Here is a 27,937-nt window from a genome sequence, read left to right on the forward strand (position 1 = left end):
TTGCCAATTGATTAATTTTGCAGTGCCCTTTAAAAACAGACAGGATCAGCCATATCTTTTCCAGCATTGCTCCCAGCTGAGTGCCTTAATTGGAAAGTGCCTTATTTCTGACCTGAAAGGGCATATTTGTCAACTATATTGTTTCTGGGGTTTGGGGGAGGTGGAGGAGCCTGCTATCTTAGTCCCCTGTTACCAGAATGGTGGTTTGATAGAATAATTCCAAGCTATGAAAGCCACATCATTAAATCAGAAAATTGAACTGATACAAAAACATACTAGAAGGCCAATGGAAGATGCATCCTGTCAATGCAGTAAGTTCTCAGTGGTGCCTCCTGCTCAGGCACACACTGCTGCACCAAGTACAAGTTAGTTTCCCACCTAGCCTGAGTCTAAAACTTCAGGAGGTTACCAAATCCCAGTCTGGAAGCTGTAAGCACTTGGACTCCTGTGTCTATATCCTTGTTTCAGAAGAAAAGCTGCAGTCCCCATGCAAGGAATGAAAGAATGAACGCGGCAAGTTCCAGGATAGATCCCAACATTGATGATGAATCTAGAAAAGCCCTCATACTCCTGTTCGGAGAGAGCAGGCCTTTCCAGCAAAGAGGACATGGCCTTGAAAGCGAACTTCAACTTATTAAACCAGTGTCACTTGGATCTTGCACAGATTAATTTTAACGCAACAATCCTTTGTTCAGATTCCAGGAGCCTTTTCAGGCTCTATAGCTTGTGTCGTACTATGAGTGCTGAAGCGGCTGATGCACCTCCTGAAGATGTGATGAAAAGGAGGGAGTTCTTGGACAGGGATATTTGATGCTACTGGAAAATAGCCTCACATACACACTATGTATCGGTTTTTCATGCTATGTCCCTTGTGAGTTGGTGTTGTTGGATGGCCATCTCAACTGGAAGTGGCAGAAAACTGGCCTGGAGAGGAAGAGCAACCTGCAGCTTAAAATATACTTAGGACTACCACATGGGCCAAGGCAGGTTTAAATTCAGAGGAAGAGGCAGACAGGAGTAGGAGGACTGGGAGCAAAGTTTCAAGGTGAGCAATAGTAGTCCCCAAACCTGCATTTGTCCAAAGACGGGAGCCATCAGGAGTGGCTGAATAAAGAAGTATTTTCTTATCATTTAGATCTTTACTCCCTTTTATCTGCCCCAATGACTCACATCAAGATATTTTACATGCTTGATAAAGGATCATATATTGTCATGAAGGATCAGACAATTTCAAGCCTTCTTGGATTGGTTCACCTTCTGGGCCAAGTCTTGGCCTCTTCACAAACTCCTGGTTCTCAGGCTGTGGAAAGGTTTGGTGAAAACATACTTGCTCCCCTAGACAGAATAAGGTACTCAGGCTCTGTCTTCCCTCCTCACCAAGTTTCCTCCATTCACCACTTTCCTTCCCTCTGCAAAAACACTTGCCCAATTGCCTGCTGAGCTCTTCCTATGCCTGGGACACCTCTCCTCCTTCAGCATGGCTTTGGGGCCTTTTTATAGACCAGATGACTCAAAGGACAGTGTAAGTTCACTCGCTGAATGCAAGAGAAGATAATCCTTCTGAATCTTGCTCTCACCTATACCCTGAAACAAAAGGCTGAGAAGCAACCCTTATTTTAACGTGCAGCTTCTCCCAATAACTCTGTCCTACATGAGATTATTCAGCACTTTAAAATCCAGCTGTTGTATTTAACATTGCAACCTCCTGTGTTGCCAGGTTCCACGGCTGCACTTCATGTTGTGTTAAACAGCCACAAATTCATTCATATTTTTGAATTTACTGATTGCTGCTGTGGTCAGAATTGCTTACCACAAGCATAGCTCCGTGGGGTACCCGAATCCTACTGTATGGGCATGTGTTGACTCTGGCCACAAAACCTCAGCATTTTTAGTCCCAGGAGCATCAGGAGTTGAGTCTCTGATGTTCTGTCAATTCCCTTAGCATTTAAAGCCTATATTTCCAGGAACTCTGGAAAGCAGGTAAGAGCTGAGGAAATCATTTGAATCACAGACTATATAACATCTTCAAAAATTGGTTACTGTGTGGTAAAGAACTATTCCTTCTTCTTCAAATACATCACTATCGCTCCCAGGGTAAGTGACTGGCAAGTGTCCTCCCCAGATTATGGGAATGCTCCAGAATATGGCCAGCATGTCAAGGACAAGAATATTTAATGGATATATATACTGCTTTTGGTTCTGTTTGCTGAAGGTAGAGGTGCTAGTACTACCTTGGGCAAAGAAATGGAGTCAATATACTGCTGTAAGTGACGAATTGCTGTTCTTGATGCTGTTTGCCCCATAAGGGGTGATGAACCGGACCAAGGCTCTGCTGTTTGTGCTTTTGGCTATTCTAAGAAGATTTTGAAAAAGGACCTGTCTGAACAAAGATACAGAAGCTCTGACATGCATTTCACCTTCTTGTCACAGATGGGTAAAGGGGAATTTGGGGAGGACTGAAGCCATTGTACTCTATGTATCTTATGGTGGTATGCAAAGACATCCTAATGTAGGCAAAAATTTCAGTCTATGCAAGTGAAGTACAAACACACCTAAAATGGGTTCCTACCTAACATGTACAAAAAGACCCTTTGTTCTTATGTTGGAGGATGGTTTAAGAAGAAAGACTGGTATCACTATCAAGGGAATGATCTTTGATCAAGTTATGCCATTAAGTTTAGTAGTAAAAGCTAGTCCCAAGTTAATATTTTTACAATATATAACATTACTCATATTACTCAGAAAATGTTCAAGCGAGATTCTTTTATCATCTTCCTGCTGCCATGTCATGTTTCATGTGAATAGGAAAAGATAGCCTTGATTTTCAGAATGTATCAGCATGCAAAACCAGACCCATCATCTTACTTTATTCTTAAATTCAGTGGAGGCTCCAAATTCAAATAGAAACTTCACTACATCGTTGTGGCCTTGCTGTGCAGCAAAGAACAGAGAAGTTGCACCTGACTGTAATGAAAAAATGGATTAAAAAAAACCCCAAACACATAACACAGTTGACTGAAGTATACACATTTCAAATGAAAAAGTATTGAGCATAATCATTTGAATATCAGCTGAAAAGACATGAGGGTTTTGAGGACCGCAGAGGACACCTGGTACCTCAGGTCAGTTTTCTTCCCATTATACCAAAAAATCTGTTCAGCATCATACATTTGAGTAAAATCCAAGTTTCACAAGGGGCTTCTGCACAGAGTTTCTAATACACATCTCTTAGGATTCACTCACTTCTAGCCAGCCACCAGATAGGGAAAGCAAGCCCAGAGCAAGAAAAGAACAGTCTTGCACAACAGAGGAACAGCCAATTTGAAACCAACCCCTACTCCATCTGCTACTACAACCTGAGAGAAATAGGAGCATGCGATCATTTTGGATCAGGGTGTGGAAAGACCAGGGAGGTGGTTATTTAGTACAGCAGAGTTCCAGCTGGCTTGGTTCTCCACTGACAAAATGTGACTGTCGTTGGTGTAGTCTCATCCTCATCTCTTGCAGCAGTATCTCCCCATCCAGCCAATCCCTGCAACCATGACCAGCCCTGCAACTCGGGCTTTTCTGTGACCTCACCGAAGAACTGAAATCTCACATTTTATACTAGTTGTATAAAATACTGTCATTAACATGTGAGTAGATCAGGACCCAAAAAATTAATGTCTAAGCTTCTAAAGGCTGGACAGAAGGAAAATGGGAAGGGAAGGGAAGGGAAGGGAAGGGAAGGGAAGGGAAGGGAAGGGAAGGGAAGGGAAGGGAAGGGAAGGGAAGGGAAGGGAAGGGAAGGGAAGGGAAGGGAAGGGAAGGGAAGGGGAAAAAGACAACAAGCAGGCTTTCTTGATCTCTCATCCCATATAAAAAGTGTAGGAAAGGGGGGCTACACATTAAATTCACTCCAGTGCCAAAAGCCTTTACAATATCATGCAGCACCGTGAGGCCATTTCAAAACCCCCTCTCCCAGAAACATTTATGGGGCTCTCACTTCCCCAACCTTCACAACAACTTCAAAGAATGAAAGCAATGGTTTGAGTATGTGGATTTAGTTTCAGAACAATGCCATTGGTCTTTAGGGCTTAAACTTCATCTGCTTTGCTTCCCGTCTGCAACAGAGTGATTTTGGATGATTTCAGTCTTTCTTTTTTTGTTGGCTTGCTGAATCAGTATGTCCTGAGTGATACTCAAGAGCAGCTCCATAAAACTGTTCTCAACATTTCCTTTTGCTGCTGCTTTTCGAGCAATATTTACCTAAGGGAAGGGACATGTTTAAATGCACGTTTTGTTGGAACAGGACCCCATTGAAAGACACTGACAATCATGGTTAGAGCAAGTTTAGACCAGTAAGTGCAAAGACACTTATATCATCGAACATGGCATTCACTGACTCAGTAACTTGCAGATGTCAGCATGAGATTAATGCCTGAGTTCCAGGTAACCAAGGATGAGAAACATTGGCTTGTATTGTTAAAGCAACAAGCATACAGCTGTCCTGTACTGCCCGCTGCCATCCTGTGTTACTGCATAGCCTCCTGAAACTGCTCTGCTCTGAAGACCAGTACAACTGTCACTGTCCTGGAGCAATTCTGCCCTCTGTGTAGCCAGCGCACAGACCAGAGTGGCTGCAGGTACTCCTTACAACCATTTGGGTGGAGTATGAGGGGAAGGAACTTTCCCAAAACCTGCTGCTGATACTCCTTCCACAAGCAAGCATGTCACGGTGTGAGAGATGCCCTGAATGCAAAGCAGAGATGCAGGGAAGGGTACAGGTGGTTAAGGTGTGTGATTGTTGAGATGAACTGGCTCACACTAGGAGGCAGAAACTCCACGGCATAATAATCCCTGGTCTAGCAATGGCATCCACTCCATTTTAATGACCAGACCTTGCAAATCAAAAGGCAAAGGACTTCTCCTTATCATTTATCCCATCCAGAGAGCTGTAAATTACTGTGCTAATAAGTAAACTGCAGCTGCATAAATGGTGTAACCCTGGAGGGTTAAACCTTAGATATGACTGCCCCTCACCAACCAGGTGTACTGGAAATATTTGATGAATTACTTATAAGCGTACCTCTGGCATCTCCTTTTCTATTATAATCTCCAGACATCCGGTTCCTTGATGTCCTCAGAACAGACCCTGTTTACACAAGTACTGCACAGCAAATGACAAAGAAGCAACTGGCAAAAAACAGCACAATCTTTTATTATTTGTAATAAACCACTTAATCCATCCCTGTTTGAATGCAGAACTTCTCCTACCTCTCTCTGCAGATTGATATCTGCTCCTTGCAACACCAGTTCCCGTACACAATCTATGTGGCCATAGTAAGATGCCACCATCAGAGCTGTTGTGCCAAGCTGGGAGTAAGGAAAAACAAGTCAATACCTTCAACAGACACCTCTAGCAACAAATCAGGCTGTCTGGAAGAGAGCACCTATTTTGAAAAGCTGAAGGAAGCTTATAATCACTGAAAAACTTGCTATAATTTAAAACTTACTATCAAGAATACTTTGAAAATGAGCAGTTATAAAGTAAGAAGTTACAGACTTGCCTGCATTGCTAAGGCCTGACCATTCAATAAATGGGTATGCAATGACTTCACCTTATTGTCCCAAAATAAGTACCGCAAGAATAACAAGATTGGTTTGCATTTATACACAGCATTTTTATCATAGAATCCCAAGGATCTTTGCATCATTTTCAGAAGAATAACTTTAAACACAGGAGCTGAGTGACTTAGCTGAGTCATTTAATTCTGAGTCATAGTCAGGAGTAAGGTCTGGGTGATTTGAATACTAATTCCCTATCCAAATAACAAGAGTAAACTCACTCTGTGACTCTTCACATTATATGAAAGAACTTTCCATACTAGAACCATGCATTCAAGTTTCCTCAGTACACCATAAGGTCACTGCTCCAGCAAACCAAGTAAGACAGGTGTACGGACAATACATGGAAACCACATGCATAAAGATGAAACCCATCCTTCTAAAACATTCACACACACACCAGTTCAAATTAAAGAAGGAATGTGTGACATTGCAAAAAAGAAGCATCCAGCCTTAATCGTATGAAAATATTGTAGTCTAGAAAATCTGTATGCTTGATATAATTAATAAGTCAGGATATTTTACAGTGCATTGCAGAAATCCTTGACCACAGTTAGCCTTCTTTTGAGAAAAAACAAGCAATAGTGGACCGTATTTCTTTACTCTGATCTCTGTCCTTCATGCCCCCATCTGAACATCCCTCCCTCCCTGTCAGAATGACAGTCATAGCAGCAGCTCCAGAAGTACTGCAGGACACATACTTGCCTACAGGGCAAAAATGAAATGAAAATTAAAAGATAGGTTAAAGTCAATGGGCTCTTGCACTTTGAAGGTATTCAAACTGAGAGAAACTGTGGCTGGTCCATGTTTCAGGCTGGCCTGTACAACTCCTAGTAAGTCAGTTCCAATGCCAAACAAAAACCTGGGAACTTCTTGACCTCAGTTTTCCCCTCCTATTTGCCACAGCTTAGTACTATCAAGTATCTCTCCATATGCTGTAGCAGAATAGGAAGACATCCCCATTATCTGTGTTTTCAACCCATTTCTAATCTCAAAACTAATTTCAACCCGTGCCAATTACAGTAAGGAATCCCCACGGAATCTAACTGTCATGTTAGCACTCCTCTTTGCTTGGCAAGCTTACTGTGCCTTCAAGTTAGTGCCAAGTCCAGGAGACAGTGGGGTGGGGGAAGAAGAAGTTAGGAGGCCAGCAGTTCTTGTAATTATGAGGAGCTCTGCTAGCTGACAGAATCATTGCTACCTGGGCTTGGTTGAGTCAACTCTGCACCGTGATCTATTACTACAATGACATTTCCTTGCAAAGAGAAGCCCGAGGTGCTAGGATCAGTGTTTTTAATGTCAGCACCACAAATAACTAATACACATTTTTGAGTGCTGGCAAATTCCTAACCCCTTGCCACTGATGTAAATCATCACTCTATTTTACCTTGAGTTTCAAACTTGCTTTCTGACAAGAGAAGGTTTTAAATCATCCCTAAGTGCCATAAGACCCTCAAATGTCTCATGTTAGATCCCTGCCACACCCTGTGCACAGTGGTCTATGGAAAGTGATGTAAAATCAGTGCCGTGGGTGTAGGTGCATTGTGTGCATACGCTGTCTTTGCAGTCCACATCTACTCGCCCACTGTTCAGCAGCAGCTGGAGGAGAGCCAGGTTTCCTTTTCTCGCAGCCCAGAATGCAGCATTGGCAAGTGGTGTTTCCTTCTGGTGGGGAAAAAAAAAAAAAAAAAAAAAAAAAAAGAATTAAAATACTTTGGAAGATATCTTGCACAAACACATACATGCAAATTCTGCATTCAAGCCAGGCAAGTTTCAGCTTAGAGTGCTGTTCTTTCAAAACCAGAGCATGGAAGGGAAGCTAATTTAATTTCTTTGTGCAATTAAAGAGATCAGTCTTCCTGTGCTACCTCTTGTTGTTTCAGGTCTTGCCTGTGTCCGTGGCAGCCTATGTCTCTTAGCTTGCTCTGCAACAAGAGACGACGATGCCAGTCCGGATCCACAGGGAAACATCACAAAAAACAATGTGCTGACTGGTACCTCTAATGTCTGATTCTGTAGTGGGGCTGGGCACAGTTAGAGAGGCTGAATCATCCTGCTGACATATCCTGCTGCAGGACATCCTCCTGGGTTTCAGGTTAGCTCTCTGCCATCTCCTCCTTTTCTGCATATGAAGTCCCAATACAGGAAAAGTATTCCTCACGCATCTCCCATACTGTTTGGTCTGCCTCCTCCATGAAATTAACACCCTGTAACTGTGGGCATATAAGATATCTCCTGGGTGATGCTAGGAAAAAAAGGTTAAAATCTTGCTGTCTATAGACTTACAGATTCATTTACTAGGTATGCAAGGCAATATGTAAGGCAAAATTAGGAAACTCTGAAATCTAGATAACACAGGCCACTGTTAAACAAATTGGTAGTAATATAATACTCTCTTGAGGCTTTCTTAGTCCTAGAAACAATGCCGCCGTGTGACTTCTCCTAGGTAGGAGCAAATTATCACTGCCCCAGCATAGGAGGAGGACAGCAGAAAAAGATGTGGACTTTGCTACTGACTCCTTACGCAGTCCATGCAGGCAGCTGCCAGGATGCTGCCCTGCCAGGTAAGCACCGTGATGGGTAAGTGCAGAGGGGAAACAACACTGTGATGGCAACGGTACGTATCCTAGAGCAGGCTCATGCCACTGATTTTTTAATAAGGTCCAAACCCACCAACAGTTCAGCAAAGCCTTGTTTCACTTATAGTCATCTTGGACCAAAACAGTGTCAAAAACACCCGGGGGCCTTGCTCTCTGGTGAATCCTGCCTTCAGGATAACCCAAAGACTGCAGAGTGGACATAAAAGTCAATCATTCCGCTTCAGAAAATGTAGTATACACTTCTCTGTCTTTAAATGTCAATGCACACTTGTGATAGAAAACCAGGACTGAATGTTTTTATGGTTGATACTTAAAATGCACACATAGAGCAGAATCTAAATTATTTCCTTGACAGACGTGCAGGTAATAAACTTCGCAGAAACCAGCAGACACAAGATCAATCCTGTACGAATCTCTCGCAGATCTGTTGCACTGAGCACTTTCCATGGGTTGCATTTTTAGTATTCTTAGGTTGGAAAACTGGCAGCTGTTAGAGACGAGAGAAGTTTCAACCAGTCAATAAATTATAAGGCACCTCCTTATAATTATAATAAACTGGTAGTGGTATTTCTCGTACCAGCACACATAGGGGCAGGAGTCTGAAAATTTTAGCAAGCACGATAAGCTAAAATTTTGATCTTCCTTTTACAGCTAATACATTTCACCTGATGAATCTGCAGATAATGTTGATCAAAGTCAAGCTAGCAGTTTATACCCTTCTTGCTGGCAATGCAGTAGAGTTTTCCTATCTTTACCCTTACAACCGCTAAAATTTTATATAAAAGCAAACAATTGACCAAAACACACAGTGGCCCACGTTGCCCTTTTTGCCCTGATTTATTAGGCAGATATTTATTTTTAGAGCTGGTAGTTAGGAACATTGTCTTATTGTCTTTATTATTATGATATTCTGTGGCAAGCTATTGCCAAAGAATTATATTTAGATGTTACAGAATGGGAAATCAAATTCCTTACCTTTTATTGTCTCACTCTCTCCCTTAAAGTTTTAGAAAGCTTTGGGGTATGGCAATATATTCATACAGGGAAAGATTTATTTCATTTAGCCCAGTTTTCACTACAAGGGTACAGTAGCAATGTGACTGCATTTTATTATGTCTATCAGGCAACAGCTTTATTGATCAGGTAGGCAGGAAGTAGAATCAATATTCAGGAACTCTTTACACGCTTTCATCAATTTACATGAGGAGAGAACTAAGTTGCTGGTGTTACTCTAGTCTGGAAGTAGAAGTCCAAAGTCTTTAGCTTTACCAGTCATAAATTCCTATCTCTTTCCCCGCCTGCCACCCCCACCCCCCACCCCCCCATAATTCCTACAGTAACCCTCCAGCAAATTTGTCCTCATACCTTGGATCAGACCCAAGGAATGGCAGAATGCTCCACTGCATCAAAGCCATGAAATCAGATTTTTCCCAGTGGTGCTTTTTACCCAATCTGGAATGACTACTGTCAGTGCTGGCACTTTCCCCTTGTGCCCCTGCGTCGCTGGGAATTCCTTGTATGAAAGTACAGTATACAGCACACTCAGACCACCAACCACGTAGTGATTAGATTAAAAAAGCAAACACAGATCTGAGCTATTTTACTTGCTAAGATGAACGGAATGGGCAAAATCATTCAAATGACCTGGGCACCCTACAAGGACAGCCTCAAGGAGTACCACGTGGCAATTTCTCTTCTGCTTTCAAACCTAGAATTTACACATCTGTGCTCTTCATTTTCAGGTGATATCAGCAATGCTGACATCACTGGTAGGCAAAATGTAAGATGCTATTTTAGTAGTAATAATTTGATTAACTGAAAAATTTTTGAGCAATAAGTGAGTTTTAAACCACAGGATGTGACATAAGCCTTGACTGCTGTTGTTCAGTTATGAACTCAAGCCTCTCTCATCAGATACTTCTTAGGGAGAGGTAACGTGCAATTTCAAGAGATTAACTGCATATAATTTTAATGTAATTCTTATTATAAAGCTAGCCTGCTCCTAAAGCCTCCTTAAAGTAAACAATTGATCCTCAGCATTGATAGTCTGGGAACAGAACGTAATAAATGTTTGAAAAAGTGATTAGCTAATAGCTGTGGTGAAAATGACATGTTTCATTATGTCATTTGCTCCAGCATCAGTAGCTTTCAGGATACAATTTCCTCTACTTCATCAAGATCTCTAAAGCATTATTTCAAACTCTGGCTGTGCTATTAATTTCATTTGTTTATATACTTTTACAAGTGCCCAAAGATGGAAAGCTGGCATTATATTCATGCTATATTCACACCAAGCAAAAATACTTACTTAAAAAATGGCCTAAAGGAAAATATATGTTACGAATCTGGCAAGACCATTTCTATGCAGGAATGCAGAAAAAATAAAACGTGATAACGTATTTATGAGTGTCATCTTAGGAATATTGAGGGGGAAAGTATCAGTTAAATGCTGTGGTCAGTAGCTCCTGCTCCCTGCTTTACCTGTGACGAGCTGTTTGCAGAGAAGAAGTGGGTCACTGGGGTAAAAGCTGAGGTGCAAGAGTGCAGTTCTTAAACAGCGATCTTGAAGATGAAAGGAAAGAGGCAATAGGCAAAGAGAAAGAGAGGAGAAAGGGAACACTACCCTAACAGCTTGTTCCTTTCACTGTCAAAATGCAAGAAAATTCCCTTTACTTTCTGTTTCTAAGTAAGTCTTAATGGAAAGGAGGAATTGGGTAAAAAGTTTAAGAAAAAGAACTGGAAATCAGGATCAAGCATGATATGATGGAAAATGTTAGTGGGACTTAGAAGGAAAGAGAGAGGACTTTATTAGATAGCAATATATCTCATATATAGGATCCTGGTAAAATAGAAAGGCTGTTCAAGATATAAATGTAAGTTGGACAGGCAAAAGCTGGTAGAATAAGAGAGGATATTTGTGTGTATAGACAGTGAGGAAGAAAGATAAATGCTACCTCGTGGGTAAGTAGGATAATAAGATGGAAAACATGAATAGACAGTGGCAAATAGAGACTGCAGGAATCCAAGGTAAGTACACAGTCTTCTGAGTGAAAGAGAAGACGCCAAGGAAAAAGACACGGAAAAGAGAGAGAAAGCAGAGGGAGGTGGGGGCTGCAGTTCTCCAGAGCGAGCTGCCTTGAAGGGGGAGTACTTGAGGGAACAGAAAGTAAGAAATAGGGCACAAAAAAGGAGCTGAAAGTAATAGAACAGAAAAGAAGACCTGAAGGACAAGGTAAAAAATCAAGGAGGCCAAAAAAGGAGAAGGGGGCAAGAAGAAGGGGCTGGCATCACCAGGAACATGGGGTTAGCATCCATTAGGGTGGATCCTTGTAAGGGATGAAGGTGGGAAAAAACTCACTGAGGCAGAATGGAGGGACAGAAGACACTAAGAATGGGGGTGGGGATGGGTGAGTGGAAAAGAAAAAAAAAAAAAAAAAGCAGGTATGAGACCAATGCAGGACCAAAAAGGGGATGTCCACAGAGATTTCACCACCCATTGTAAGGCTGAGCTGCACTGTGAGCAAAGGTACCCTGCTTCGGTGAAAATTACATGCTTCATTATGCCATTTGCTCCAGCAATGGCAACTTTCAAGATACAATTTCTTCTACTTCATCATGATCTCTACAGCATCATTTCAAACTCTGGCTGTGCTATTTATTTCGATTGTTTATATACTTCTACAAGAGCCCAGAGATGAAAAGCTGGCATTAGGTACATCGGGGCTTTAACTGCAGGTGGAAACCACCTGCTGTACCACCATTGAACCAACACCGTGCCACCCCAGCACCAGTACTCCTGGAGGGGAAGTTCCTTGACAGGATTGAGAGGCAAGTAAATGAAATAATCCATCAGAGAAAGCAATGCAATGCAAGCAACACAGCAAAGGGCTGGCACAGAGCTGGTGATCAATAAGAGAAGGGCAAGCACAGCATCCAGAAAGTGCATAACTGGGAAGATGTACATCTAGCATAAATATTAGCATCAGCAAATTGCTCACTGCTCTCCTTGCCAATTCATTTTACTAATCCTGTCCTTAGATCAAAAAAAAAAAAAAAAAAAAAAAAAAAAAAAATCAGGCGATCTTTTAAAAATGACTGCTCTTGCATGGGTTTGGACAAAAAAAGTACAAAAAGTGACAGGAAGTGCAGGGAGAGAAGGGAACGAACCAGGCTGACTTCAGTTGCCACCACAGCCTGAAACGGAGAGCACGGACAAACGATGCCTCCTAACTATTACACAACCAGCACCAGCAGAGATGATCAGAAAAGTGGAGAGAGGAGGCTCCCGACTGCACCAAAACCCACAGCACTGAGCCTGGCCACCCTAAAGCCGGCGTAAAGCTTCATGGAGGCTCCCGGTTTACGTAACACTATCCATCCATCCATCCATCCTTTGGGGGATGCCAGCTGGGGAAAGCACCCGCTCCATCAGCTGCCACCGCAGCGCACCCGGGGCACCCCACAGCCCGAGAGGGAGGCATGCTTCTCTTTGCTTTCCTCCTGCCCTAAACCGCCCTCGTTTTTCCTACAAAAAATAATACATCGATCCCCAACTCCAAGAACACGACGGAGCATTTCGCGGGCTGCCGGCACAGCGAGCACAAAGCGGGAGGCCAAACGCGCATCCCCCCGCCCCTCTCCCCACGCCCGGCTCACCTTGAACGACATCCTGCACATCGCAGCGCCCCGCTCCGCCCCGCCCCGCCCCGCTCCGCCCCGCGCAGCCCCGCCCCGCGCAGCCCCGCCCCGCGCAGCACCGCGCAGCACCGCGCCGGTCCCACCCGCGCCCACCGGCGCCCCGCGCAGTGCGGGGCCGGGGCGGGGCCGGCGCCTCCCACCCGCATGACTTTATGCTCATGGGTTTCTGGCTGCTATTCCCCTTCAAAGTTTTTTTGGAGGAGGGAAGTGTTATTGTTGTTCTTGTTGTTCTTGTTATTATTTTCACTATTATATTATTATTATTTTCACTATTATATTATTATTATTTTTATTATTATTATTATTGTTGTTGTTATTACTATTATTACTATTAATTATCAGTCTATTATTATTACAATTACTATTACCATTCCTATTACTATTATTAATAACATATAATATATGTTATTATAATCATCATTGCTATTATTGTTATTAATGTTATTATCATTATTAAACATTGGCAGCCACGACTCCCCCGCAGCCACCCGTACCCCCTGCTCCAGCAGCAGCAGCCCGAGAAGCAAAGACCCCCAGCAGGGACTCGCACCGCTCAGCCACTGGTTCAGACCTGTAGGTCAGGCCTCTGCCGCTCAGGAATAGCACCAAAATGGTCCAAAACCCAGGCACACCCACCGCAGCCCGAGCTAAGGCCACCTCCATGGCACCTCTTTTGTGTTTCACAGCCTTTGCCCTTCATATCTAGGAAAAAACTGCTAAAAGGCATCGCTGGGAGGATACCCAGGCTGTAGCTGCACAGGCACGTGGGGGCAAGTGTTCCTTTACCTCAGGTGTATCTAGCTATCACCAATGCTATCTCCCATGGGTGATGTGCTCTGATTAGGAAGACAGTAAAAGTTCTTAAGGGATTAATTTTGATCCTTTAAAAACGAACAACCATAAAGCTAGTAATGCATGTCCTGTTTTGCCTGGCTGCCGCAGGTTTCATTCGAAGTCTGCGTGATTATCAAGCAGGCGAAACAGGGCATGCTCTGGTGGGAGATTCCTGAGTTTCTTTGCTCTTGTTGGTTTAGACTGAGCCCTTAGGGATTTTCTTCTTTTGATGTGCACGCATAAATCCCATTCACGAGAAAATTATGTGTGTGCATTGAAAGTACTTGCACTAAGATCCAAATAGTTTATTCTACAAATCAGTGAGTGGAGGATTTTCTGCAGATTTTTCCCCTGAGGCAATATTCATCTGTGCATGCAGTAAAACAAACTGTAGGCAAGCAGATGAAAGCTGCTAATGGCGTAAGCTAATCTCAATATATGGCCTAGTGTGAACTTCATCTTAATTACTGAGAAGATCAAACAAATGTGGATGATCACTCTGATTTTTTCCTTAAATTTAAAAATACTGAATAAACTCAGTAGATTGCATAGTTACAAGTGATCCTTGCTCTGATCCAGTTGCACAGTGATGTTTGCTCACTGACAGGAAAATATTACTAATCTGCACACACTCCCTGCCTCACCCCTGGAAAATCCCTGTATTTATTCAATCTATTGGTAATAACATGCCAAACATTTCACATTCATCAGCCAAAACATTAAATTTTCTGACAAAGAGAAAACAAAGAATTCTCTGGATGAACAACAAAAAAGGAGACTAGTGCAGTACAGGTTTTTTTGGGTCTGTTTTTATTTTAGATTTCAAGGGACAAATTTGAAGTGCCTTTCTCAATTTGCCCACAAAATCTGAAAACCTATGTTCAACCGCACATAGTCTCCTGTGATTTTGCTGTTTTCATATTCAGGTCCAATAATCTGTCAGAACTGTTGAATACAGAAATACATATATAAGGTATATTCTTTTTTGGTGACCATTTGGAAGTTCATGCCAAATGTTTTCATTTAGAAAGTATCTTTTTTGGTGTATATCTGTATCTATTGTCACACTCAAAATCTTGTTTAAATGCAAAGGGGAAACACACCTCATATATATATATATAAACAGAAGAATTTATAATTAGTATAACTGAACCTTAGCAGTCTATTATAATCACTATAATTATTACTAGAGCAGATATGCAGCAGAAAAAGAAAAAAAGTATGCAGAAAAAAATGCAGAATTAGTAATACTAGAGGTAAAACTTATACACACTTCCTAGTTTTTACTCCTTTTCCTGATGCTGTCCTCACCTTTCCCCTCCTCTGCCTGGTCCTAAAGTCAGTGGTTTCATTCTGGTGGTGGTGGTTTGGGATGTTATGGTGAGCTGTCAGCAGCTGGAGCTGGCTGCTGCAGGGAATACGATGATCACGTTGAGAGCTTGTTCTTCCCCCCTCTAGGATCTGCAAAGGGTCGTTTTAGACATTTGCTAACATGTTTTTACCTCTTGCTCTTTCTTCACTGGTCTGCAGCTCCCCATTACAACCAAACTGACTACACATGGTGACTTTTATGTTTGTTAGATACTATTTATTAGTTCATTTTGGTACCCCTAAATCCAGTTTTGTCCAGCTCTAGGTCTGCATTTGTGTACCTGACTATCGGCGAGTTGTTTATAGCCGTGGGGTCACCAGTGCCAAGCTCGTGTTCCGCCTCTTATCATCCCAGGCCACACTCAGGTTCCCTGCATCCTGCACCACCACTTCTCAGTCACACCAGGTCTGCGTTTGTCTGCACTGAGGCAAACAGAAGTAAACCAAATTACTCATAGACAGAAGGGCAATTAGAAAAACTGCTCTTAGGGCTACACCATGTAAAACAAAGTTGTGGGGAGGTCAAGAAAAGTTTGGAGAGAGCAAGCCTGACAAGCCTCACTCCTGAGGCCTTGCAAACTCAGTGCCTGTTACTGGAAGTGGTAATACTGTATTTTAGGGCCACATGGTTACGCTGCCCACATCTTCCCTATTCTTGATCCTTGGCAGGATATTTAAGATTGTGAGATATTTAAACTGGTTGGGATTTGTTACCTGTTTGACAGAACTCATCTGCAGGGCAGAAGGCTGTGTTCCTATCGCCTAGTATTTCATCACAGTGATTATTTCAAATATCCTGAGTCATGGTGTTTTGTACAAATCTGAAGGCTACCTAAAATAAATTGCTTTTAAAAGCTAATACAGCCATTCTGTGTAAATCACAGAGAAATCTCATCTAAGCCAGAACATTTCAGGCACAGCTATATATAGAGAATTAAAAGAAGTGGCACAAATTTTGTGTTAGTCAAAACGTTCATTTGGAGATCTCCATGCAAACATCTACAAGTTTTTATGCAAACACTACATTCATTTACATTTGCTTTAAAAAGTAGCAATCAACAAGCAAATACATGTTTAGAAATGTCAACGAAGAGCAATAGAAGTTTGCTTGCTGTGTATGTAAATAACATACACTGTAACTATATTTTAGCCAATTATGGTGGTCAGCATATGTTTGTAACTTCAGTGAGCTCTTCTGCCCCCATCTCAAGAACCTATTGCTAAATTTGACCCATCTTCTAGACTCCAGAGCTCTTTACAGCAGGGTGTATCACACACTGCATCAGCGTAACTGAGGAGATACTGCATTGACAAATATGTTTCTGCACTAACTTCTCATTCCCTGTATGGCTGCATGTCCGTAGTGTTGATGCATTTGCTTCTAGTATCACCTGTATAAAGACTACTGATGGGAGCCTGTGACATTTATTCTCTGATTATAACTTATTTTTTACTAGTGTCTTACAGAAGGTGGAGATCTTACTATAATGTTATTGATTTCAGCTGTATCTGCATTGTTTTCTTTCCTGGGACATTTGCTTCCATCAGTATTTAGTTTTTCAAATATTCAAAAAATGTAAATAGGTTTGTATGCTTTCCCAGAAATAAACTGTTTTATACAATGATTAAAAAGAAAACATAATTTAAAATGTAAATTGGAGCAATCTTCAGCAGTTTCAGTTACAAATTTTGAAGCCTGGTTTTCCCCAGACAACAACAGTAATATATGCCTGGCTACTGTGAAGAGCAAATTCTATTCCTATTTTACTAAAGGTATAAATCCTTTTTGCTTCTCCAGTTCCCTCTGCATAATTTAAAAATCCTGAATCACTGCCTCTTAGAGGACTGTTGCGTGTTTCTGCCTATGACCTCCTGTGCAGGGTTGGGCCAGACTTTGTGCCAAAATCTTAAAAAATGGTTTCTCATTTTGCCTTCCTTACATTCTCTTGCCTTATAACTCAAAATGCAGACACCCAGGACAAAGGTTATTTTTGAAAGTATCAGCAAAGGCTTTTGCGCATCAGTTTTTGTCAGCAAGATTCAGTATCAGCATGCAGTAAGAGAGGAGCTCTAAAACTTCTTTGTCTTTCCCTGTTCTCCAGACCCTTTACGTTGCTAAAATCACTCTTGATCTTGGCTGCACTGCACCGTGGCATCAACCAAGTTGGCCAGCTTGGACACCACCAGCAGTTCAGCTGTGCCAGCACGGACATCCGAGTAGACCAACAAATCCATCCACTTGGCTAGCTAAATCAGTTCATGCTGATCTCTCTGGAGATGTCTACATTAATGCTTTAGCCTGGATGAGGAGTACACTTCTGAATCTCCTGATTGTTTCCCCTTACTGTGCTGTTGTTCTTATTATGGAGGGATCTTGTACTATGCAAACTGGATCCATTTTAAACAGAACTCAAAGAATTTCTCCAGGAGCCGACTTGGTGGACTGCAGCTGCAAATGGGTATTCATGTCCTGGGATTGAATAACTGCTAATCTGAATTAAAGCAGACACACAAATCCAACATGAAATGGGAACAATGTAGATTTCAGGTCCTCAGCACCAACTATTTGCTCTACAGATCCACTCCTGTTAGTCTGCACTACTTGCAAATGCAGACAGCCTGCGTTGTCCAAAGTAGATTGCTATTACTGCCATAGCTAGTTTAAATACCTCTACATTGCAATGCAGTCTTCAGTGTAGAAAAAAATGCCTTATAAACTGTCTGGTACAGCCATTTTGGCCCCCTCTCCTGCCTGAAAAGTAGCCAAAGTCTTGTGCCACTGCTCCTTCCCCTTCCCCTGTGTGTGTTCTCTCATCCAGTAAGAATCTGGGAACTTTCAATATTTGCCCAGTACTTATAGATGTCCTGCAGTACCTACAAATGAGCCACAAAACACCTGGAAATCCTAAGCCTGCCCACTGTGATTTACTGTAGACTTCATGTACGTGTGCTCTATCAACCCTCTATCAGGACACAATGAAACCAGCCTTTTCAGGGTGCATTATGCATAGGCAAATGCATGGTACAGAGCATGCACAATAAATGTGATACTTTCCAAGCATGCTGTATTTGCTGAGCACAGCTTGTGTCATCGGCTTGTACCTGTGCAACAAGAGCGATACACCCTGGAGTGCCTGGGCATGCTCATGCCCTGTATTAACCATTCCTAATCCAGCATGCTATACCACCTGGGAGTATTCCTATGCCCAAAGGGAATCCTCAGCTGCTTCTTGGTTGCAACTTTAAATGCCCTTTGGCTCCTTCACAGGCACTTAGGGTTGAATATATGGGGTTTCTTCTCTAAATGAGAATAGCACTGCTCATGTCATCTGAAACACTTGAACAAGTGGATAAAACCTGCCATGTGTCTCAGGTGGATTGTAATTTATGTAATTCGCTAACCCTGGTTTGCAAAATTCTAGGACATTATGAGGTGAATATTAATTTGAGTCCCATCTATTATTGTTATTCCAACTGTCTTTTAACATATTTTTAGATAATTACTTTCAAAAGAAGGAATGGTGACAGATCAGAGAGGTGTTTCTAAATTAGTTTGGCGAGCTGATGTTTTGCTTCCAGCATTCTCTTGTGTGTACAAGGACTCTTAAATCATGAAAATGCCAGTACACGTCCATCAATGTGTCACTGTGAAAATGCATAGGCACTCACATACACTAGGTGCCATGCAGTCTTTGCTGCTGAGGTGGTATGTAGTCCCCTAACTTCATCTATTTATGAACAAAAAGGATGCTGTTCATTTTAAGCCAAAATGTTATTCTTTCTAGCACCCTACAGACAAAGATTTCAATAACATTACTCCAGGAAGATCTGACACTTGAGACGCTGGAATCAAAAAGTCCTACCATACAGTGACAACTCCTAGGATTAATTCATAGGTTTGCATCATGTTAATTCGTGCTGTGATGTCTTTCCAGTATATTTGCACCCTTTTTTATGAGACCTGTTTCAGGCTCTGGGGAGCACTTATGTGTGACTCTTTAAGGACTTCGACCTAGATGTGTTGATTTCTTTGTTGTAGAACCTATTTTAATTTGACAATGGAATATTGCAAAATTCAGAGAAAATTAAGCTATTAATTGAGTGACTGTCAATTTTGCATTACCAGGAACACTACAGTCTTCAACTTGTATATTGCACTTTGTGTTAGGATCTTAATTATTTTATTTGATTTTTTAAGTCATACTGGTATCTCTGTTATACAGGTGGTAATGCCTAGGTAAAGGAAATTGAGCAATTTTTTTCCAAGATCACATAGCAAGCTCATAGAAGGATCGGGACTAGATTCTTTATTTGGTTGAAACATAAGCCTCTGAAAAATATCATCTGCCTATATTCCATGTAATATGTTGGAATTTTACTACTAATTCAGTCCCAAAGCCAAAGCACTAGTTGTACAGTGCTCTCTACATGCTACTTCCACTAAGTATACTTCAGGCTTCTTAACTAGAGTGCTTTTTTTTGTGTCAGAGAAACAAATGACTATGCTGTGTACCCTTAAGAAAGTTGTATACTGTAAAGAAACCACAAATTCACGTTACAGCTGCTCTGCTAACATCCATCATTAACTCTATCTCCATAACCAGGCAGTGCAAGGTCTCTTGTGCACCTAGCACAAGACATACATTTCATTCCCAGTACTTCATGGGAAAAGTGAAACAGCTAGAAGTTCCTATCCCTTAAACAGCACTGCCCTTGGAAAAAAAGTGTGCTACTTTTACCTTGCTGCAAGAGTTGCAGCAGAGATCTGCTTTGCTTAATAATAATTTGAGTTCCAGCTGCTTCAAGCTGTGTAACACAAACCTCTGTGGGAAACAGCAATCCATTCTGACCACCTTTCATCAGATCCGTTCAAAGGCAGAGCTTCCCATGAGAGCTTTTCCTATGACACTTGACTGCTCTGCCTTCATTGCTGTCCTTAAACAACTTCCATATAATAGCTGAGAACAGATTTAGCAATCCAGAAAGTAAGTCTGTGAAGTGCTGGCAAAAAGAAGTTCCTCCCAATGGCTGGCCCACGCTATCCATTCCTTTCATGCAGGTGATGGAGCTTGGGGCTGAAGCTTCAAGGGTTCGTACTGAGTTCAGGCTCTGACGAGTGCCTGTGCAGAGAACGATGTTTTAAAGAGTGGAAGAAATGAATGGTTGGTCTGTCTTTTCCAGAGTTATAGCAAGTCACTATATCTTTAAACAGTTCGTTTTTATGCATTTATTTCATTATGAAAGAAGCAGAGCAGTCATTTAAGAAATGCCCGAGTTTAAATAATGTAAACAACAGGAATATTGTAGCAAGTACCCTTCCAGTTAATGCTGAAAAGATGGGGTATTTCCAGCATGTTATTAGCTTTCTAAAATACATTGTATTTTTTGCATTACCTGAAGTTGATCCTTTTACTAGACTGAGAAGTCTTGAAGTTTGCATTATGACTGTACTGGTGAAATTTGTGAAATACTGAAATTTTAGAACAATTTAACTAAAACTTAGCTTCTGACATATAAGATCATAATTAATCTAATTATTTCCAAAAGAAGAAAGAAATGATAAATGTCCTGCAAATAAATTGTTACGATCATGCACTGTTAGTTAATTTAATTTTTTCTTGTTCAAGAAAACGTATTTAAATCATCAGCAATAACTTCAATAAAGCAGTATATAAACTAGAAGATTTTCCATCTGGCCTATCATTTACATTTATCTTTCCCTTGCCAAACTGTAGCATAACCAGCTACATGGCCTGTTCCTTCTTTTTATAATATTTTAAAAAATACAAGCCTATTTTACTAAAACTACTAGATAATTTACCAAAACTACTAGATACTGTATAAAGAATGTACTTTGAGTTACCCTGTATTTTGTGAGGTATTCTTAGAAATATCTTAATATGATAATAAGGGGAACAGTAAAAATTACTTTAGAAACAAATCCTGCAGACTTCTTAGAAAAACTGTACCAAATATTTTTGTATCCCATAAACCTTTTAAAAACAGAACGGAGGATTTACAAAATTGGACCTCAAAAAGAAGAAGTTAATTTAATAATAGAAATAGTCTACACAGCACGTTCATAACTGTATGGATTCATCCTTCTAGGGAGCTGTTACCTTGAATCTCTCTTTTCACTTCATGTTTCTTTTGCTGAGGCCTCCCATGATAGGAAATTTCACACCAGATTTGCTGGTATAAGCTGGTGTAAGGACACCTAGCTGCTAGGGACCCTGCAAGTGTTATTAACGTCCTTCACATGGACCTTTGAACTGACGCCTGGGCTAGTGACCCAGGAATCAGAGAGATGTTAGCATTGTACTTGGATAAGTAATACAGTGTAATTTCTGCAAATTGTCATTTGAGTGTTTCAACGAATTTGCTCTCCTGTTTCCTCTTTCCCATTTGTTCCCAGCAAATTAACGCTTTTAGCCACAGAGACTAAGTGATGTGTCAAGGAAGTCAATGAAAGGAGTACAGCTACCATCTAAGACTAATTTCCAGTCCAGTGTAAGCACCACCACGCCATCTTTACTTCAGTGTAAATGCCTTTTACTGCTGAACTTACACATCTCTGTGTTAGCATCTGTACAGGTACATCAGGCTTTAAAATTTTTCATCCTTCCCCTCTCAGTCTTGGAATTTTGGTCTCCTGAAGTTTTATTACTTCAAGACAGCATGTGCAGATTGTGAATCTGTTTTCTTCATCTGTCATTTCCTTTCCCTGCTTATCATCTATATATATTGATTTTATGACTCAGCCTGAAGTTAACTGTTTACCTATTTTCCATCTACTCAGCCAGAGAGCAGCCAGTGAACCTGCATTCAGGCGCTTCAGGTTTGCATGTTTTCTGATTCTATGAATGGCAAGTAACTACTGGCTGATGCTGGTGCAGATAATGAAAACGGCTGTTTGAGTCCATGGAGAATCTAAAGTTGATGGGCAGTGAAGCTCTTGAAATATAAAGGCATATTCAAATGGAATCATATCGTGGCCATTTTTTCTGGGCACTGCTTGTAGATTATTGTATATAACTCTACTATGGGAGATGATGTGAGCCTAAGAACATGCATGATCTATCCCATATGCTACTACGGGTAGGAAAACCGACTTATTATCTAGGGCAGGGGTTCTCAAACTTTTTAACCAGGGGGCCGGTGTGCAGATGCAGTGGCAGGCAGTCATCTGCGGCTGCTTGGTTTCCCCCCCAACCCCCGGCAGGGTGTGTGTGTCTGTAAATACCCGGGGCTGGATTGAGGACCCTGGGGGGTCGTATCCGGCCCGTGGGCTGTAGTTTGAGGACCCCTGATCTAGGGTTTGCTATTTTTTTCCCACAGTATACAATTGACTCCTATTCTTGTAAGTGGAAGTTTTGCATATGTTCACTAACAAAGATAGAAAAAAACCTCAATATAAGAAAACAGGCCAAATTCTAGTTATCTTCCTAAGCCTAAGTAAACAGATTCATTAAAGAGGACACACCTCATTAGTGCTGCACAAGAACCACAAAACTGCTCTGTCTTTAGCACATAAGCTTAAGATTCACACCATCTCATTCCTGCAAGACATTCTGAACGGCAGAACCATATGGGTTTGGTTATTTATTGTCTGTCCCAAAAGCCTTGCCAGAGGACAACAGAAGCCATTGAAGAGCATAACCTCCAGGGTCCAGACACTCTGAGATACCTCCCGAGGAGCTTACCCTGCTCAGTAAAACTCATCTAGTAGGTTGTTTTCATCCTCACTTGTAGAGAGTGGAGGTCCTCAAAGGAAAGGACCTCAGACCTTGGGCTTAGGGTAAGGATGATAGGACATAAGCAAGTTTGATAAGAGTCATCTCTATACATGCAAGACAGAAACTACTTACGTTGCCAGGTACAAAATTTGAGTTACTGGCTACAGGTCAGTCCGTTCAATTTCTCTGTCTTATGCCTTGCTGGTCAGAAAATCAGTCCCCTCACTGAAAAGAACGAACTTGGCTAAAGAACATAGGGGTACAACTGTATGATAAAATACCCAAACGACAAAATAATATTATAGCAGCACTAAGAAGCTAGCACTATCACATCTCCGAACAAAGTGTCTGATAATTAACATGGCTGAAACCAATTGTTATTAACAACAACAAAGTCTTTGTAAGAGTTACAACTTAGAATTATAAATAACTCTTCCATAGCGAATTTTGATAGTGTATTATATCTGTGTTAGGGAAATCTATAATTGTGCTTAAAATAGCATAGCAAAGGTATTCTCCAATAAATTTTGTGAACTTTCATGAGGGATTTGTTTAAGCTTACTATCTTTTCCAACTTCCAAAACCAAAACCAAGTAAATCTTAATGTTCTTGAACTGCAACTGCTTTAAAACTTAAGTCACATTTGTCGCCTGATCTGAAGCTGGAATAAACCAATTTAACACTGGAGTCTCCTCAGTTTACACTGCTGAAGGTCTGGCTTCCTACCACATTTAAATGTAGCATTCTATTTAAAACTTAAGAACTTGATGAGACTATGGTCAGGCTAGAGCTGAGGTTGAAGTAAATCTGAGGCAGTGTCTAAATCTGTGACAGCAACACTGCCTAAAAATACAAAAGCCTTGCTGAAAACAGATCCCAGAAAAAGTACTGCCTTATTAATACAGATCAGATCATAGAAAATGCTTACAGAGAAAACTATGAAATTCAGATGTCAATCTAATGTAACTAACAGTTTCAAAATCTGTTAAGAGCAGTTTACAAATAAGTGGTTTCCATGAGAAGCTGCTCGGTGTGCTGTGGCAGTGAGTCTGTTTATATCTGCTTTCCCCCGTTATGACGGACAAAGTAGCAATAATAGCATTGATGTCACTGATGTCAGCAAATAAAAAAAGCAGGATGTGAAAAAGAGTATAGTGAGTAGACATTTTATTTTTCCCCAGATGTCTGACCAACAAGTCATTGGGTACTGACCAAAGGGAGCACATGCCTCTTCACAAAGAATCAGGCATTATATGACCAAGACTTGTTTTCTTCTTTTTGAACTTTAAGTCCATGAGTGACTCTATAAAAAAGTACAGAAAACCAAGAATAAAAAGGAAATCCATTAAGGAGCAAAACAATAAAGTGGGTGGATTTTAATGTTACCCATTAGGAAGTTTATTCAAGTAAAAAATCCCCAAACAAACAGACACATCAGGCTCTATAGTCAATATAGTGGAGAAAAGTCAAGTGTAACTTGCCTAGGGTATCTTAAGTTAGCTGTAGCTTTAGCTGCATTCCCCAGAGTGTTCCTCTTGACTTATTCTTTGGAACTGGATGCCAAAGAAGTTGTGTCTCACTTCCAGGGTTTCCTTAGCCCCTAGGACACTTGTGAGTAAACATACAAAGATCAAGACTGAGAGGGACTGGCATGGCTTCTACACACTGATGAGGACTCATGTTTTTGCCTTGAAAATGCAATTTTCCTCCTCCCAAATGGGGAAAGTGTTGCAAACTACCAAATATTCACCTTTCCTCCTCTTTTGGATTAGTGCTTCTCAGCAATATAAAGCTAAGTCCTGCATCAGCCACCCAGGCATTTTTAATTTTTTTGTCCACAATCCCATCAAGTCACGAGTACTCACTAGTAAGATGTTTGTAGCTAGAACATTTCGAGAGAGACCTAAAAATCTAAAAAAATTGCATCTAACATGTCATGGACATGGAAAAGCCTCTAATGTAATTTGTTACTAGTTGTGCAGTCTGCCGAAGGTATGCGTTCAGACATCATGCACTAGAGGAGCACAGCAGTACTGTGAGGCAGTTCAGTGAGCAAGTCCCCTCTTACATCAAGGATCACAACTTAGCCTATCTCTAGTCAAAACTTTTTTATTATTATTATTATTTATTTACTTTCATTTTTTTTCAAAATGTAATGACTGGCCTGATGCAGCGGGTTAAGGAAAAGTCTTTCATTAACTTTTCTTATTATGTTACGCAGCAAAGACAAACATGAAGTATCTAGGACAATCAAGAGCTACTTTAGAAGATGGCAGTTTGAGTCAGCCAAAATAGACGAGATGCTTCACTCTCGTGAGTGAAATGATCTTGTGATGAGAAATACCGTGAGAAACCAGCCAAATTAGATGGCACTGTTTTAAGCCTATACAAGAGTGTATTGGTTCAGGGTTGAGCTATGACAAGAATGTGGCTACAGGTGTTGCATATATTATTTTGAGAGCCCTTGGAAGGTGAGAGAATTCATAGTGGTTTTTTATTATAAGAATAATTTTTATTAGAAGAATAAACTTAGGAAGCGGAATGTGCGGGAAAATCTTGGTATATGAGGTTCGTGGCTGACTGAAGAAAAGACAGACTTGATATTAGGCTGTAGAGGGATGCTAAGTAAAATGGTAACTACTAAACTAAACTACTAAACCACTATGCAACAAGCACAGTTGCATAGTACTGCAACATTATGGAGACAACCAATCACAAAAAAGCTGGAAGAGCATCAACTCAGATACCTGGATAATAAGATCTAGCAGGCACAGTACAAGGACATTCAGAAATAGATGGCCTGTGAAGAAGGATGGCATCATCCTAGGGTGTACATCCAGAAAGAAACAAGAGAAAAGAAATCAACAAAAGGACAAGACAAAAGTGCAGTTCTGGATAATTGAGTTCTGGATTACACTAAGCACTGTAGGCATCTAAACTGTTTCTGCTGGCAGAACTGCATTTTAGACCTTGGTCTTAGCTTCTGTGTGCCTCTATTTCAACTATAAAGAGGATAATTTCTCTTTTGCAAAAAGTGATGTGGTAGGGTCCTGAAATACTGTGGTACAAGAAACTCTGCAAGATGCAGAAGATATTGTCATCAGAAAAGCAGACCAAAATGATCTTAACAATGCATCTTTCTTGATGAAATACAGTGAAGACATAGGGCCTGCCAGCACATAAATGTACACTGCAGCATTTTGCCGTTAAACCAGAGCATGTGTGAGTAGCCTTATTTTAGTCTAGGTGTACTGCAAAGATCTGTTAGTAAAACTAATGAAAGTTTACTTATAGACACAAACTGAATAACAATCATGGATCAGCATTTATGACAGGAGGTGATAAATGCCTTATTTCCTTGATAAAAACACAGAGCCTAAGCTGAGCTTGAAATGTTCTGGTTGAGTAGTAACGCTTTAAGCTACAGATGTGCCTAACTGATCACAGTTTTGAAGGTGAGTTCCAGTACTTTGCAGAAAGACTCTTCCACACACTAAATCTTTAGGATTGGCCCCAACATAAATGCCAGATATGGAACTTTTATGGGAGGGCAAGATGGTCAATTTAATCTTTAATGATCACCAAGTAGAGACTCAGATCTATCTAACCTGAGAGACTTTCTAGATACCTGCTAGCATACTGGTTTTCAAAGAAAGAGCAAACTCCCCCGTCACCTGGTATGGCAATGTGGAAAGGTGAATGTGGTGCCTGCACAGGAATCATAGGTTTTGTTCCTACCTTTTCCACTGACCTGCTGTGCAGCTCATGTGGTGCAGTTCACAAGTCCTCATACGTGCTAGTTTTGCTGCTCTTAAGTTCTGGGGTCCTTGGTGCCACTTTCCCCTTCCTTTGGTAAATTATATTAAGTAGGATCTAAATATTACCACTAGTATCACTGAGACTATTTTTTCATGTTCTCATTTTCACTGCAGGTTTCTGGTTGGTGAAGTGGATATACCAAGTCCTAAACATGTTATGAAATGGCAGGATGAGATGAGATGAGATGAGACGAGATGTGCAATACCGCACATATCAGTAAGATAACAAAACAGAGAAATGATATCAGCAAGGCTATTTTGGAGCAAACATTCTCGACCTGAAATTTTAAATCCATTCTTAAATTAACATCTTTCAAACCAGAAAGTGCAAACACAAGACTGATCTGTAACCACGGTAGTGTAAATGCCTACTAATGTAACATAATGTTTATGTTAAAATAATACATATCCAGAAACACTTTCAGTTGCCTGCATTTATTCACTAAAGTGCTCAAGCAAGAAACATGGAAAGCAAATCTTATAAAGGCTGAAGGAAAAAAGGAGAGGATTTACTGGGTGGAAAAAAGGGTCGGTTACCTGGAGAAGAGTGTTTTCTGCAGAGGGTCACTGTCGTGCAAATGCTGATTGCTAAGAGCTGCCAGCTAATAAATTCTTATCTGTGTTTCCGGAACCTGTAATTACAACAAAAGATGACATGAGGGTAAGATGAAGTATTATCCCATGAATTATTGATACTGACCTTTTTACAGGATGGAGTTCTACATTAGATAGGGTGAGCTGAAGCTCAGTGAAGTAAGTACTTTTCTGTGGGTGTCTGCTGGCTTTGGATTTGGCCTAAAATAGATTAAAAAAAGGGTACAGTTTGGAGATTTGCATTCAAGAAAAAATTTCTCACACCTTTGAGGGGGGGAACAGAAGAATTTCTTCCTCTCTTTTTTTTACCTGATAGGCTAATTTTCTTAATGTTTGCAAAGTTTCATCCCTGTTTTTAACTTTTAGGAAACCAGATCCAAGAACATGTCATTATTTTACTGAAGTGTTAGATTCTTGCTCATATAAGCCATATTTTCTCATGTGATACTTACCAGCATATTCACTAATGCTCTTGTTTGAGGAAGGACATGTGTTTGTGAGCAAGGGGTACACTTTTTGCTGTGCAACCTACCAAATAGCTCACAAGAATCTTTTCTTTAAAGTGAGATCGCAAAGGATCTACTGAGGCTGGATTCCTTACCTGAACTATCCATAAAACTAAGCCAGAAAAAATTGTCAGCTATTACTCTACACAAGAGCAGTCAAAGAAAATTTGGAG

The 27,937-nt window shown here is 40.9% G+C and overlaps 1 protein-coding gene across 2 annotated transcripts in view; it reads right to left on the bottom strand.

The window, feature by feature from the left end:
• The window catches only part of ANKRD29 (ankyrin repeat domain 29), a 48,443-nt gene extending 21,144 nt beyond the window's left edge, over window positions 1-27,299 (bottom strand). The window contains exons 1-6 of one of the 2 annotated variants that reach the window (XM_040588707.1): window positions 27,202-27,299; window positions 19,932-20,230; window positions 15,392-15,533; window positions 7,162-7,272; window positions 5,257-5,355; window positions 2,866-2,964 (exon numbers count right to left, since the gene is read on the bottom strand). In XM_040588707.1, coding sequence (XP_040444641.1) covers window positions 2,866-2,964; window positions 5,257-5,337 — 180 coding nt within the window. In that variant the 5' untranslated portion in view covers window positions 5,338-5,355; window positions 7,162-7,272; window positions 15,392-15,533; window positions 19,932-20,230; window positions 27,202-27,299. Of the gene's footprint in view, window positions 1-2,865; window positions 2,965-5,256; window positions 5,356-7,161; window positions 7,273-12,863; window positions 12,906-15,391; window positions 15,534-19,931; window positions 20,231-27,201 lie in introns of those variants that run through there. The other variant, XM_040588706.1, reaches the window with a different exon arrangement.
• Window positions 27,300-27,937: the final 638 nt, after the last annotated feature.

The sequence above is a fragment of the Falco naumanni genome, chromosome 3 (assembly GCF_017639655.2).
Source record: "Falco naumanni isolate bFalNau1 chromosome 3, bFalNau1.pat, whole genome shotgun sequence".
NCBI classification, from domain to species: Eukaryota; Metazoa; Chordata; class Aves; order Falconiformes; family Falconidae; genus Falco; species Falco naumanni.